At 46.6% G+C, this 15,524-nt stretch overlaps 1 protein-coding gene across 2 annotated transcripts in view; it reads right to left on the bottom strand.

Moving 5' to 3' along the window:
* Pex14 (peroxisomal biogenesis factor 14) overlaps positions 1-15,524 on the bottom strand; it is a 138,819-nt gene that overhangs the window by 15,710 nt on the left and 107,585 nt on the right. The window contains exon 4 of one of the 2 annotated variants that reach the window (XM_010628106.2): positions 11,350-11,478. The exons of the other annotated variant lie outside the window; for it this stretch is intronic. Within the exon in view, the coding sequence (XP_010626408.1) occupies positions 11,350-11,478 (129 nt within the window). The remainder of the gene's footprint in view (positions 1-11,349; positions 11,479-15,524) is intronic. 2 annotated transcript variants of the gene reach the window in all.

Raw genomic sequence — 15,524 nt, forward strand, 5'->3', positions numbered from 1 at the left:
GAAAGAAAGAAAGAAAGAAAGAAAGAAAGAAAGAAAGAAAGAAAGAAAGAAAGAAGGAAGAAAAGCTCTAATTAATATGTCAGGAATTCAGAAGAGTCAACTGATTTTTAACCAAGACATCTAACAGCTCTGGAACAACTGGGTATCTGTACAAAAACAGGAACTCTGGCCCTCACATAACTCTCACCAAAGTAACTCAAAATGGATCACACGCCCAAACAGAAAACAAACACCACAGTACAGTAAGGTGCATTCCATACACTTAGAAACTGGCAACACCATATTCAGGCAAGAATATGGAGCAATGGGCACTCTCCCGCGCTGCAGACCAGAGTGCAAACCTGCAGCACACTCTGGGAAGGGGTGAGCATTTCTTACAGGTTGAGCACACTCACGGTGACCAGGCCAGTCCTCTCACAGGCCTTTACCCACAAGAAATGAATGTTCTCAGCACCTTTATGATCATGGGAACAACCTGAGGGGCTACCAGCTGGTGGGGGAGCACCCTGGTCTGTCCCTGCGGAGAAGGGACCACAGACTGCCCGCGGGCCAGCTCCTGCCTCTGCCTCCTGCACAAGCCCCAAGCTGCATGGGCTGCATTAAGGGGCTGCAGTGGGGGAGAGGGGAAAGGAGAAGAGGGAGAGGAGGAAGGAAAAGGAAGGAGAGGGTGGGAGAGGAGGAAGGGAAAGAGGAGGAGAGTATGTGACAAAGACAGATGTGGCTCACAACTATTTCCCACCTACATGTAAAAGGTATTTATTTCAAAATAAAATATCTGCTGAGCCCTGGAATACAACTCAGCAATAAAAAAGGTCTGTGCCTCTCCATACAGATCCCACTCAAAAGCACATGTGTGACTGCATTCACAGGAAGTCTGTTAAAAAGCAGAGCTATGTGACAGCACAGGAGAGGCAAGGTGGGGTCTGAGACAAAGGTGCAAAGAAACGTGTCAGGGTAACAGGAATCTTCTGTCCTGTGACTGGGACAGTGCCGGTCACGTGAGCTAAATTCCTACTGTATGTAAGTTATATTTCAAAACTACTAATTAGAAAGAAAAACGAAGGATCCAGAAATACAAAACTACCATATGCAGCAATTCCATTCTGAGATATTTTCCTGAGAGGAATGAAAATGTATGGAGACTGCACAACAATGTCCTTAGCAATAGGATTCCTATCAGCCGCAACAAGACACGGGGGCTCAGGATGTGGCTCAGTAGTTGAGCACTTGCCCAGCATGCACGACACCCTGGGTGCAACCCCAACACTGAAATCAAACCAAATGGTGGACTGGCGGACAAGATGAAGTTTATCCATGAGATGGAGTACTACTCAGCAGTGTAAAGGGGTGAGGTGCTGACACGTACTACAGCATGGATGTACGTCAAGTTACTATGTTAAGCAAAAGAAGCCAAACTCATGAGATCACACATTCTGGATTCCACCTCCCCCAAAATGTCCAGAAAACGTAAATGTAGAGGGATAGAAAGTAATTACTGGATGGCTAGGGCTAGAGGTGGGAACAGGGATTAACAGTAAACCAACCCAAAGGATTTTGGGGACTAGGGGGTTGAAAGTGCTCTAAAGCTGATTTATAGTACCACTTCTGGTAACATTCCTAAAAATTACCAACGTGCACAGTTGAAACAGAAGTTTCATGACATGCAAGACACTTCTGTAGCTTTATTTCTTAAACATTTTTTCTTCAAAAGAAATGGAGACTATGGGCAACTCACTTTCTGGTCCCCCTTCTGCCTCTCTTAAACAGAAGCTTTCTTTCCCTAAATAAATTTTTCCTACTCTTAACCTCTATTGTTCCTAGAATTTGTTCTTTGATTTTTAAAGAGCACAAACTCTTGTTTCACATATCTAGCAGGTTTGGGAGTTACACTTCTTCCCCTATTATCATTTTTTGGAGGTCCTCCACCAAGATTACTGGTCAGAGTTCTCAAAAGTATTTAAATTCAAGGCATTTCCCTCTTCTGTGGCTGCTGGATTTCAAGACAAAGCCTCCAGAATGGTGGCATCCTACTAAGAGATAACAAATAAGAGTTTTCTTTATGTCATTTAATGTCTTGTGATCAGATGGAGGTATCTGTTTTCTTTAGGTACCAGGCATGAAACTCGGGTTTTTGTGCTCACAAGGCAGGCAGCGGCACCACTGAGCTAAATCCCCACCCAGAAGGAGGTATATGACTGAAAGACTTCCATACTAAGATGAACACAGGCTGCCAAACTCCAAGTGGTCATACAAATGAAACCAATGACAAATGTGCTAGACTTCTTTTACTGAGATCTACCAGATCGACTTTGTAAATAGCTCATAACTGCTAAACTATACAATATGACTTCTGTTGGATTCTGAAGTCCCCTGGACCTTTTCCTTATCCTCTTTGTGGGCTGTATTCATAGCAAACTGCTGACATTATAATTTGGCCCATGCATTCTTAACTGTTTCTTTGGCTTTGTCTCCTCCAGATTTAAAATCTATGCAGCTACCAAGATGGCAATGCCAGGCACCTACCGACGGCCTTTAGATAGATCCTCTGTAGAGTAACTCTAATTGCTAATCACAACTATGACCCTCTTCAGCTGGAAGTAGCCAGAGCTGTAGAGGGGGGAATACTGCAGATGGGCAAGTTAGATATCTTGTAGGCAGTTAAGACAGGGCACCCTCAAGGAGCCAGCCCTCAAGGAGCCAACACAGCAAGAAGCCAACATGGAGGACAATAAAGACACATTCACCATGGCCAGAATTACAAAAGGAGAGAAACTATCACACCTATGTAGAATAGCAGTGATTGATACTCTAAACAGGTATCAATCACCTGGGTGGGAGGCCAAGGTCTTAGCCCAGCCTTTCCAGGAAATATACCTGACCTCCACCCTTACTGAAAATCCTTGTACGCTTCCTACGGGACTTGCTCCCCCATTTGACCCCCATTTAATCAATATTACCTGGGTGACTGTACTTGTAATCTTATTGGTTGGTCATGGTTTTTGCCCCACCTCACGCCCACCCTGTCATTTTTCCATCGGGTCTTATAGTTTTGTGCTACTTTGTACCTGCCTCAACACATGGCTTTGGTGTATAAGACACCTTGGAGAAGTGGGGTGAGCAGGTAACCCACTTTCCAGTCCCCCTTCTGTCTCTCTCAGACAGAAGCTTTCTTTCCCTCAATAAAATTTTCCTACTCTTAAAAAAAAAAAAAAAAAAATGGAGACTAGAAAGAGACCCATGCATACATGGTTGATCGACATTTTATGAAAAGAAAAAAACTCAATGGGGCTAGGACAAGCTTTTGAAAATGAGGTGCTGGACAACAGGACCTCTGCAGGAGAGAAATGAAGCTTGGCTGTCACTTCACACCACTTGGAAAGTTAACTGGGACTGGACCACAGACCGGTCTCCGGAGAATGTAAAACCCAGGAACGATGCAGCTCAGTCTCCTGACATGTGCAGGGCCCTCAGTTCAATCCCTAGCCCTGAAAAACAACAGCGACAAAACTAACACCACGAAATTTCTCTCGAGAAGAAAACACAGGAAAAGTCTTTCTAATCCCGGAATAGGCTGTCTTCTTAGTGCATAAAAACCATGAATTGTAAAAGGAAAACAAGTGATAAATGCATGCCATCAAAATACTCTGCTTTCTTTTCAAAAGGCAATGTTAAAAAATAAAAGACCTTTTCTTCCTTCCCCAATGTGGCACCAAAAACAAAGAAGGAAGCTCCTGTAGGGCCCAAAGCTGATCTAGCAGGCTGGCCACAGACTGAGAGCAAACACTCCTGGAGCATCCGCCTGCTGGGGCCTTGAATCCAGAATACACAGGACCTCTTCTCACGCAGTAAGAAGCCAGAGACGGGCAGGCAACCTGGATGGTCACGTCACAGAGGAAGGTGTGCAAACGAGCTACGAGCACACGGAGGCCCAGCCTATCAGTCATCCCAGATGTCTGGGGACCCCAGGATACACACACTAAAACACGGAAACCCTGAGAACAGCAGCTGTCAGGGAGGAGCCCACACCACCAGAACTCAAAAACTGCAGGTGGGAATGTAAAAGGGCACAGCCACTGTGGAAGGCAGTGTCAGTTTCTTACATAGCTAAACATATACTTTACACATAGAAACCAGCAATTCTACGCCTAGGCACTCACCCAAGAGAAATAAAAGGATAGACAAAGGGTTATACGTGAGCTGGGTGTGGTGGCTCACTCCTGTAAACCCAGAATTCTGGAAGGCTAAGGAAGGAAGATCCCAAGTTCGAGTCCTAACTATATAGTTTAGCAGCTTATGGAGATTCTGACTCAAAAATACAAAATGTGGGGCTGGGGTTTTAGCTCAGTGATGCCATCACCAGCCTCACAAGCGCAAGGTCCCGAGTTCAATTCTCAGTACAAAAAAATACATAAATAAAATAAAATGTTAAGGGCTGAGCTTCTCTGGGCTCAATGAAGATCATGGGCTCAATTCTCAATACGGAGGGGGAAAAAAAACAGGCTTGCAGGCAAATAGTCACATGAGTTTTGTTCAGAGGAGCTCAAAACTGGACATAACATAGTCTGTCAGCGGGTTCATGAATAAACAGCGGACCTGCCACACAACAGGTGCAGGTGGAAGAATCTCTGGTGTGCACAGCAACTTGGAACGATCTCAAAAACACTGTTGGCAAGAGAAGCCCTTTCCACCCACTCCAGAGCCGGCCCTCTAAGGTAAGGAGGCAGAGCCGTGGGGCCTAGGGGCGGGGTGGGCCGGCCAACTGCAACTGGGGCACCAAGGAGCCTCCTCAGGCGTGGGAATGCGGTGTGGAGATGGTCACAGGGCTGCACGGCAGCACATGTGTCAAAACCCAAATGGTACAATTACAATTATAAATTATACCTCAATAAAGCTGATCTAAAATAATAAAAGTCTGTTCAGAAAGTTTTTAAAAGAAAGAAGTTCTTGGGAGTCGGTGGTGGGTGAGGTCATTGTCCAGCAGTGTGGGTGCTCTGGTCACACTCTGCACAGTTAGCAGCTGAGAGGAAGAGAAAAGGCAAGATCTGGGAATTCTAATGTGACTTTCCAAAGATGACTAATCGAGAGAGTATAACATTTACATGCTAAGAAGAAGAAGAAAATGTGCGATCCTAAACCCACCTAATTCACCAGCTAAGACTTTCTGAACGCCACCGCAGCTGCCCTGTACTTCACATCTAGGGCCCCCAAAGCCTTGCGTGGACATCAGCAGGGTTTAGGAAAACCTCCAGCTGACCCTGGAGGGTTTATCTCCTCCCCAGGCCTCCCTTGACTGGCTGAGCTTCCTGTCCCCCTGGCTGTGAGCAGCTTTCCTCCGCCCAGACCTTTCTGCCATGCTGTTCCGCCTTGTAGTCAGCCAACTATGAACTGAAACCTCTACAGACTGTGAACGGAAACAAACCTTTCCTCCTTTCAGTGGTGGGTTCATGTGTTCTGTCCCAGTGATGAGGAAAGTGACTAATATAATTACCCTAAACTTATTTATCCGAGCTCAAGCTTTCCAAGGCTATAAAAAGCTGAGAACATGCTTCTACAGATAAGGACTGCATTTCTCAGCCCTCCCTGCAGATAGGTATGGCCATGCGACTGACGGGACAAAGCGCAAGTCACACGGGCAATTTCCAAGATGTGTCCTCACAAGGCAGCTTGCCCTCTCCTCCTTTCTGTTCTTTCTCACTGGCTGGACTGCAGAGGAACAGTGGGAGGCAGAACAAAAGACAGGTGCTAGCCAACCGTCAAAGAGGCAGAGCATTGGGGACGACTCTAGGGCAGTGGTGGTGAACTGTTTGGAGTTTTCAAAGATAACAGCCCCCTGTGGCATGCATGTCAAAGGTTTGCTACACTTCTCCAGGGCCCCCATGGTGGCCTGTATGCCTTACCTTTATGTAACAGAGAAAAATTCTTCTATTTTCTTAGATCCAGTTACTTACTGATCCTCAGAGACAGTTTAAGTCCCACTCCCTCCAGAAGCCCTGCCTAAGTTCTGCAACTTCCTTTGTTGTTCCTAAATTCTGTGGTAGTTTCTCTTCTCAACATTCCCACCATACAAGAGAGCATGGGTTAGTCTACTCAGCCCTCCCCCAGGCAACGGGCTTCCGTCTACATTAAACAGAGGTCCTGGAGGCAAGGCCAGTCCCCCGCTTCTTCCCTAGCCTGCCAGCCCGGAGTGATCTGCAAGGGCTGGGCACACAGAAGGTTCCACCAATGGGCTGCCAGGGCTCTGGCCCATGCTAACACTACTACAGGGCAGGCTTGCAATTCTCGAGCAATTTCTACCATGATTTATCTATTCAACCAGCATTTCTAGAATACCTGCTAAGCCAGAGCCGTAGGCCCTTAAAGTTTTTTTAAAAAGCCTCACTGACAGTTAATAAGAAAGACATTGAAATAACATTTAAGTGTAGTGTGGTGGGGAGCAGGGGCTCAGAGAGACAGGGGAGATGCCCTAGGAGAGTCTACTGCTGACCCCAACCTGGACCAAGAGCATGGAGTTGCCAGACAGAGGAGATGAGTAACAGTGAGTCAGGCTGGTGCATCCAAGGGATCTGCCAGAAGATACAAGCAATTTTAATGCTGGTCTGAGAATAATACGGTCACACAGCTAACAGCTTCAACAATGACCAGGTGCTGGGTTCCCAAAGCTGGACTGTCCTTTGAGAGGCTAACTCAACCACCTCCCTTTGCCCCTGCAGCTCTGAACCACCCAGCACGGGGTCTGTGTGCACCTGCTGTCCTCCGGCTCTCTGGAGTATCCCTGCCCTCTTCTGTAACACCCCCCCCATCTGCCTCTTCACCAGTGCCAGGCTCTGTCCCTACCCTTCCCACTAGATGGGAGCAACCGGAGAAGGCGACCAGGTCTCACACTGTAGCTTGGACCTTAAGTGTCAGCTGAAGGCCCCAGGGAGATCCCGGATCCTTTAAGAGGTTGGGCCTAATGGGGTCTTTAGGATGCTGTGGACTTGTCTCAAAGGGAAAAATAGTGAACAGGGCATGGTAGTGCACCCTGTAACTCTAGTACTTAGGAGCCTGAGGCAGAAAAATCACCACATGCTTGAACCCTAAGCTTGACAGTGGGTTCAAGGCCAGCCTGATCTACACAGTGAGACCCTGTCTCAAAAAAACAGTAAGGATGGGAGTGGGAGGCCTCCCTCCTTTTTCTCTTGCTCCCTGGCCAGGACTCAGGTGATTCTGCTCAGCCATGCACTCCCTGCCCTTGCCATGAGTACTCTCAGCACAGGCCCAAAAGCAATAGGGCCCCTGCACTCCTGGACTGGAACCTTTACACTGTGAGCCAAAACAAGCCTTGTCCCTTTATAAGTGGCCGGTCTCGGGTATGAATTACAGTAACAGAAAGATGACTAACACACCTTGTTAATCATGTCACCCCTGGGGTCCAGCACAGTACCTGGTATTCAGTAATAAGTGCTTGCCTCATGAGTTAAGATAACTGGGATAAGTACACGTTACTAAGCAAGGCTGTAAAACAAGCAAACTAAGAAAGAACTCGCTCAAGATTTCAAATCAAATCATCCAAAACCTTTCAGCTGCCTCAGACATTTACATCCTATTTTAGGAGGAGCAAGTGAAACCATGGGTCAGTGAAGGGGTCCAAAGTGTTTGTCTGAGATGGCAGCAGGGAGCTAATCAAGCCTAAGAAAGAAATTACTACCATATCAAATTCACAGTGGCCCTGCTTATATCTCAAAGCCCCTTGCTGTCTGTCTATCTGTGGGTCAAAGAAGAAAAATCAGATTGAAACAAATCACTCAGGCTAGCATTTAGCAGGACTCTGTGTCCAAGACCAGGTTAGGGCTACACACACTGGTTCCCCACTTGAAGTCAAATCAAAAGAAACCAAAACGAGAAACAGAATGTCAAATCTCCTCTCAAATCACAGCCTGATTTCTCCTGAGTTCTACCAGGCTCTCTCTGAAGCTCTGAGAGCACTGGTTTTAGTCTCACACCAGGTGACACAATGCTTCCTGAGTGTCAACCTCCTGCCACTTTCAAAAAGCCTCCCTGACTCTGTAGCCCATATTAATTTTTCTCTTTTCTATAATCTTGTGGAATTTCTTGTCTGTATAATTAATTTTGGCATTACATCACAATGTCTTACATTATTATCTTTTTCTTAAGAGTTTATCTTATCTTTCTCAGAGAGCTTGCAGGATTCCTAAAGATCACATTTGAATCTCCCACATGACAGGCTGAGCGACCTGTAGGGGCTTGATAAACACTGAGGAACTAAACGGCACTGTTCTAGCAGGTCTCCTTGTGCTCTTCACTGACACTGGCATCTCCTAACAGCTCAAGGTCAACCACAGCCATCAAAAAACACAGACATCAGCAGAGTCCCAGCAGCACATCTACCACCCCAAGGCTGGCAGTGGGTCCAGACCCTGCGATCTGCAATACTGGCCCCCAGGAAGTCTCAGAGAGGCCACCCTCCCCTGACACAGGAGCTCCTGGGCCTGGGCCCAGGGAATCCCATTTTCTAGGCTTGGCTCAGAGCTGGAATGTCTCTAAAAGGCCAAGAAACAGGAAGGAAAGGGCTGCTGGGGACCTCAATGTAAAATGGGCAGGAACACACAAGAAAAGAGCCATAAATCCCTTCTGGATGCAGACAATGCTGGGGTGATAAGCATGCAGATTACACACCTAGTTCAGAAACTCCCCTGAGTTTGCTTGTAATTAAGGGGGTTAGAAAGGTAAAAAAAATATATAAACCCAATTAATCATTTAAATATTTAAAGTCAGATTTTTTCCTCACTCCAGGATTAGTATATTTCATAACGCCAGCAGTCGACAGCCCTGGTTTTTACTGGGGTTCATTTCAGAGCATGTTTAAACTAGTCAGATTGAGTGATGCTTCCAGCAACTAATCGCATGTCAAATAAAAGATATTTTATGTAATAAATTACTGCTACAAGTAATTCAAATGTCATTTATCAGTTTTATTATCAGTCAGGCAAAGTCTTGTTTCTCTATATTAATCAAAATCAAGTTTTTTTTTTTTTTTTTTTTTTTTGGAGCAGTTTTGACACCTCTTGGCAAAAGTACAGAAGTGAAGAGGCAGAGTTGCCCCTGAAGCTGAAAGGTGCAAAGTAACGGTGCTCAAAAAATGAAGCTCCGAGGTGGCAACTGAAAACTTCAGGTATTTAAATGTGCCATTCTCAGTGTTTTTATACTAATGTCAAGCGGGAAGAAGTCTGTCTCTAAGAATATGTATGTTATTTTTAGGGCTAGGAGACTCAGAAACCGTCCTACATAAATACCTCTGGTGTAGGATTCTCCTCAGTGTGATCTGCATGGTCTACATGACTGAACTTCCTGCTACCCACTCCATTCTTTTGCCTTTCTCAGGACGACTAACAGCTTAACCCTTTGTGCCTTGGCAAACAGGCAAGCGCATGTCATTTTAGGCCACCTCTGGCCAACCAGAACAATTTGTTCTGAGCAAGAAGTTTCCAAGTAGCCGAGAGACCTGTTTGGTATTAAGCCATGGGAGGAAACAGCTGGAACAGAACAGATGTGCATCTTAGAAAATTCTGCATCCCAGCTGCCACTGCCTATCCTCAACAAATCCCATTAAACGGCTGGGCCTAAGGACACAACTCAGGAAAGAGGGTGGAGACTGAGCCTTTGCTTAAAAAGAAACACATAAAGTAAGTTTAGGGCCAAAAGCAAAGGCAAAGGGCTGAAATACTGCTGGCCAGGAAGGAGCACCAAGTCCCATGCTGACAAGTGGCATGAGTGACTCAGGAGCCCCAACGCAGGCCTGACATGGAAGCCCTGTTCCAGCATCCAAAGAGGGCTTCTCAGGCAAGACACCTGGGTGCAAGCACCCTGGCCTCAGCCACTTGGCTCTATCTGGTAAGCAGAAGACGTGGACATATTTGTGAAAAGCAAAGAAGATGCCAACCTAGCACCCAGCCTAGGAGCCCAGCCCTGTGAGAGGAAAGATTTTGTGAGCTGCTTGACCCCCGAGAGCCACCTACCCAGCTGGATCCGGGCCAGGTGAAAATCACCAAGAAGCACAAGAAAGATGGTGGCTTCAGACCGTGTGCTCAGGGACCAAGATGAATCTCTCATTTTAAAATACGCCTCTCTAAACCTGGTATCTAATGAGCTGGGCTTGGTGGCACACACCTGTAATCCTTGCACTTGGGAGGCTGAGGCAGGAGGATTGCTAGTGAATTCGAGACCAGCCTGGGCTACACAGTGAGTTCCAGATCAGTCTCAACTACATAGTGAGACTCTGTCTCAAAAAAACAAAACAAAACAAAACAAAACAAAAAAACAAACCTGGTATCTAATACTGTTTTATATCATATTTTAAAAAATAAAACTTCTGAAACAGACAATTCAAATGAAGACAATAACAAAAAAAAAAAAAAGCTTTTTTTTTTTTTGGTTTTTTGAGACAAGGTCTCACTACGTAGTTGAGGCTGACCTGGAACTCACTATGTAGCCCAGGCTGGTCTCGAATTCACAACGATCTTCCTTCCTCAGCCTCCCAAGTGTTGAGATTACAGGCATGCACCACCACGCCCAGGTAGAAAAAAGCATTTTGAAGGATAAGAGAGCTAATGCTGAGTTAAAATACAGCAACAAAATTGACCTAGTTTCCATAGCTCCGGAGTCAATTTTAACCTTTGTTGACTTTTTCTAAGTGGCTTCAAGAAGAGGTTCTGGCTGTATTTTAAAGGTATACATGTATTAGCATGCTCATTACGACAGTAGTTTTCATTTAAAAAACAACAAAAACCCTCTTGGGTCATGATCTTGTGTAATAATTAAAAGCCACCTTCAAAAAGGACCTTCACATTGAATGTGAAGTTTCCTAACAGGCTGCCACCTTGTGACTACACCGGCACAGCCAGGTGGAGGAGAGCAGAGGGAAGGCTGGCCTAGGCCCTGGAGTATTAATGTCAAAAACAAAACTCAAGAGATGGGTGACTTCTGTAAGCAAAGGAGGATGGACCCAGGAGTCAGAAACATTCATGCTGCTATCGGGAAATGGTCATTCAAAGCACTGGTGTGAGAAGATGGAAACAGGACCAATCCTAGCTTTACAGTTTCTTACACATAACCAAAATATTTGAAACAATACAACTGCCACATTTATCCTGGTCCCTTGTCTGTCCTTTGTCATACACTTAAAATTTTGTGTAGAAGAGGATCTGGGTGTGTCTTTAGGGAAAGCCCAAGAGCTTTCTGCTCAGAATGGGAGAAACCCAGATTTACAGGGCCTGGGAGACATGAACGCCTCATGGCTGGAGTTCTGAACCCCATCTCCGGGCAGTGCAGGGGCTGCAGTGGGTCACTTACTGTATGGCTGTGAAATGAGGTGGGGGGACTGCACGGGAACCACCTGCATGGCCGGGCCCAAGGATGTGGGCTCCTCGGCAGCAGTGCCCGACTGCTGGAAAGCCAGGTCGATCTCCTCATCGGTCAGCCCTGGGGAGAAGAGCACAGAATGGGAGGTGAGTACCTCAGGCCCATGGCCACAGCTGCGGCAGAATTCACTGTGAGAAAAGGCCTGTACGGCCTCAGAGTGCCTGGCATCCTAGTAAGCTGCCTCCCAATTTGGGATTCTCTGGAACCTCTCTCAGTTGCAATTTAACCTTAAGCGACAGAATATTAGCCTCAACACGGCTTCCAAATGTGGCTCATTCAATTTCCTTAATTTATCCTTGAGTTTATTGCTGCTTTTGAAGTCGCTCTGTACTGCAATTCTCCATTCTTCCCCCGAAAACAGATAACATCAACTGCAAATGTGGCTCATTTTAATCTGTAATGGTGCTAAAAAAAACAGGGGAAAAAACTAACAATAATGCATGAAAACAGACAGGGAAACAAAAAACTAATTATTGGGTGAGACGACTAATTAGTCTAGATCGTTTCAGAAGACGGGAATAATTTGCTTTATTTTATGACAAATGCAGAAATAAAAAGAAAAATCAGGACTGACTGTGATTAGTATGAATGGGATATAGAATGTAAAGAAGAAAATAAAACAAGAAAACAGATCAAAACAAGGCCAGGCCCAAACTTTCAGATGATTATTGCTCTAGCCTATGATAGGCTGCCTGGATCGCCTTTGGCTAGTTTTTCTTTCCCCTTTTTTTTATTTCTCCCAACACACTAACCCAAACTGCACATGGGACATCCGGAACAGCACGGCGCCATCTGCAGTGGCTATAACATGCAGAGAGGATCTGCCCACGGAGGAATGAAAAACAAGTGAGAAACCATGAAGACCCCGTTTCCAGTGGGGGCCCAGCTGGGATGGTTTCAAATAGACTGGGGACACTGGCTCTTGGGTAGAGGAAGAGGGCACCTGCCAACCTACAGACCAGAGCAAAGGGTGGCGCCCAGGTATGGGAAGAGCTTGCCCACGGGGCCTGCTCAGGAAGTGACGGTGCATACAAAAACGCTGTACTGCGGTGAGTGGGAAAAGTAGGTGGGAGGTCACTGCTGGTCCACAGGAGACACTCGGGCAAGTCCACACTGTTCTGGGAATCCCAATTTCCAGTTGAGCCGCAACACAGAGCTTTTAAACTACAGCCGAGAGCTTTTCCACATCTGGTCGGCGGCTCTCCATTAGAGGCCCACAGCATGGTATACTTGCCCCTGGGGGTGGATGAAGTATGAGGCGGTTGTGAGGATCAGCATCTTCAAAGTGTGGTGCCTCGCGCTCTGTGCCTAGGGGCCAATAGACGGTGCACATTAATGCTTTAGAGCAAGGCTCAGCCCTGCACCATATTGGTGTGAGCGACTGCAGCCATCCTCAGTTCTCATGCCCTACCTTCACTGGCCAAGAGAGTGCCCAGACCACTCGAACAGCCCTGGGCCCTTCTTCCTCTTCTCTGCACTAAGAAGACGAGGCCTGTCACCATTTAACTCCAGCTCTTCCCCTCCTCGCATACTCCATGGAGCTAGGAGGAGCAGGCAAGGCCATGCCATTTCAGGCCTGAGGTGCTGCTGGGGACCCCTGACAGCACTGCTCTCCCAGGGGAGATGAAAAGGCTCCGAGAGCATCCATGATAGCACTTACCAGCTTCTAAATGCAAAAACTAGTAGAGTTGCCTAGACCAGGGCTGGACAGGGGACACTCCCCCCCACCCCCGCATCCCCAGCCTGCTGCAGAGGGGCTACTTTTCCCATCGTTTCTCCTCACAGGCAGAGCAGGGACAGGACAGAGGACTCACCGTACCTCCCCAGAGCCTGTGCCGCTCAGGCTCTTGCGTGGCTGCAGATCGCTCTTCCTAAATAGGAAGGGGCACCCCTCTCCGAGCGTGAGGAGGGAAGACATTGCTTTAACCGGTTCCTAAGCGGCCACTAGAGAAGAGAGTGGCATCTGCGACATCAGCACAGGCTGCTGGTCACTGGTGCAACACGGAATTCTATAAACCTGGTGGTTCCTGTGCCTTGTCAGCCACTGGCTGCAAATGAGGATAATTTTCCCAAAAGGAGCATTCAGTTGCATTCTCATTTTCCCTTTTGGCTCTTTCAAATATAAACAAGTACTATAATGTTTAACACTGGGGAAATATACAGTAAGTTACAGGCTGTGCTGCGGCCCGGAGAGCTGGAGCTGGTTAAAGGAACAGGACTCCCTGCCCGTTTTTCTGCCCTCTGGCCCTGAGCTTTTACATAGCCTATTTTCCTAATAAAACATGTTCCTTGCATTATCACAACCGAGCCCACCAGTGAGCCCGTGGTTTAAAGGGCATTAGCACTTCCTTCCAAGCTCTTGTTTTTCAGACCTTATCATGTGATGCTCTTAAATTTATACTGGCTGGAATTCTGATATCCTTACTTCCCTGGGAGAGTCAGGGTTTTGATTTAGTCATTCTTTAAAAAAAAAAAAAAAAAAAAAAGCATTTTAACAATCTCACTGGATAATATCATTTCAGAGCTGAAGCATTATCCCAGTCACTGCTCTCCTTCAGCACAAAAAAACTCAAAAGTCCAAGGAGGGCAGAGACTCTGCCCCAAATCATGCTTGTTCCGGGGAACAGTAGCCAGTGACTGCCCCAGGCTTTCCACTCTCAGCCTGGTTACTTGATATCACAGCACAGTTACAGACATGAGGTGAAAAATCCAGATCTCACGCTTTTCAGTACTGGGGATCCAGGGCCTCACACATGCTCAACAAACCTACCCAGGAGATATCCTGGCCCCCTCCTGTTTTAAAATTTTGAGACAAGTCTCACTAAATTGCTCAGACTGGTCTCAAACTTGTTCTCTTGCCTCGGTCTCCTGAGTAGCTGGGATAACAGGCGTGTACCACCATATATCCAGCCAGAACCTATTTAAAATCTTTAATTTTGTGAAAGAGGTTTCCAGATGGATTACATTTCCTTCTCTCACTGGTACCCCACAGACCCCTATCTATCAGCAGGGCCAATAAATACTGTTTGGGGTAATACTAATACAACAACAACTTAACCCCTGGGTCCTATCTGCAAAGGACAACTGGACAACTTTCTAAACAGTACCAGAGTGAAGGTGTAGCACCCCTGTCCCCGTCTTGTTCTAAGATCCTAACTCCAAATCAAATCCAGGTGGCACTCATAGGTGGCGCCTCTGATCCTGAGTGTCCTCTTCCTCTGGGGCATCCCTGGCTTAGGAGCCTGGCCAACACCAGTACTTTGACAAGGACTCTGGGTTCAGCAGGGACCTGGAAAAGGAGTGGGGTCCTCGCCTTCCCCACAGCCCAGCTAGCTGTCTTTCCAGGCATCAGCTCTTGGGCAGGATGACCCTGCCTTTTGGAATGAGGTGCTGCCACAGGACTCATACAAAAGACATCCAGGTGCCCTAGTCCCATCTGTGCCACCTACCCCCACTGAGATAAATAGCCCAGATCTTTGATTGAGACCTTGCAGAATCCAAAAGGTTAAAAGGAATAATAAAGGAAACTGCCAATTGTAAGTGAATTATATTTGGCTCTGAAAGCTGAGGCACAGGCTATATTATAAAAGGCATCTCTTTGCGTTGTTTACCATCACCCTGACTAATGCAGACCTTTTTTTTTTTGTTTTAAATAATCTCATGCAAATTAGACACACACACTTCCTTCCAGTTGATTGCTATCTGCAAGGAATAATCTAACCGCAGAGGGACGGAGCAGTGGCTGAGGAGCAGAACAGAGAGATGGGAGCAAAGGGCTCACCGTCCTGTGGCAAGCAAACATCCTCCCTTCCCCATCTGCCAAAAGTCTTTAGCTGCTGCCTTTGAAAAATTAGTCCATTTTAACAAAGCCTAAATTTTTTCTTAGTTGGGTGTCATTTTGCATTACCTGATGCTGCTGGCGTTGAGCATTTAGATGGCCTTCCAGTAACTGCCCTTCTGCCATCAATGATTTTTAAGCACTACCAGCCACCCCAACCCCAGTCTAAAGCAGTGACAATTAAAACATATCCTAGGGCTGGGGATTTAGCTCAGCGGTTCAGTGGCCTGCTTTGCAAGCGCAAGAACCTGAGTTCAATCCCTGGTAC

Source organism: Fukomys damarensis, unplaced genomic scaffold (genome assembly GCF_012274545.1).
Source record: "Fukomys damarensis isolate Sample0158 unplaced genomic scaffold, DMR_v1.0_HiC HiC_scaffold_23, whole genome shotgun sequence".
In the NCBI taxonomy this organism is placed as follows: domain Eukaryota; kingdom Metazoa; phylum Chordata; class Mammalia; order Rodentia; family Bathyergidae; genus Fukomys; species Fukomys damarensis.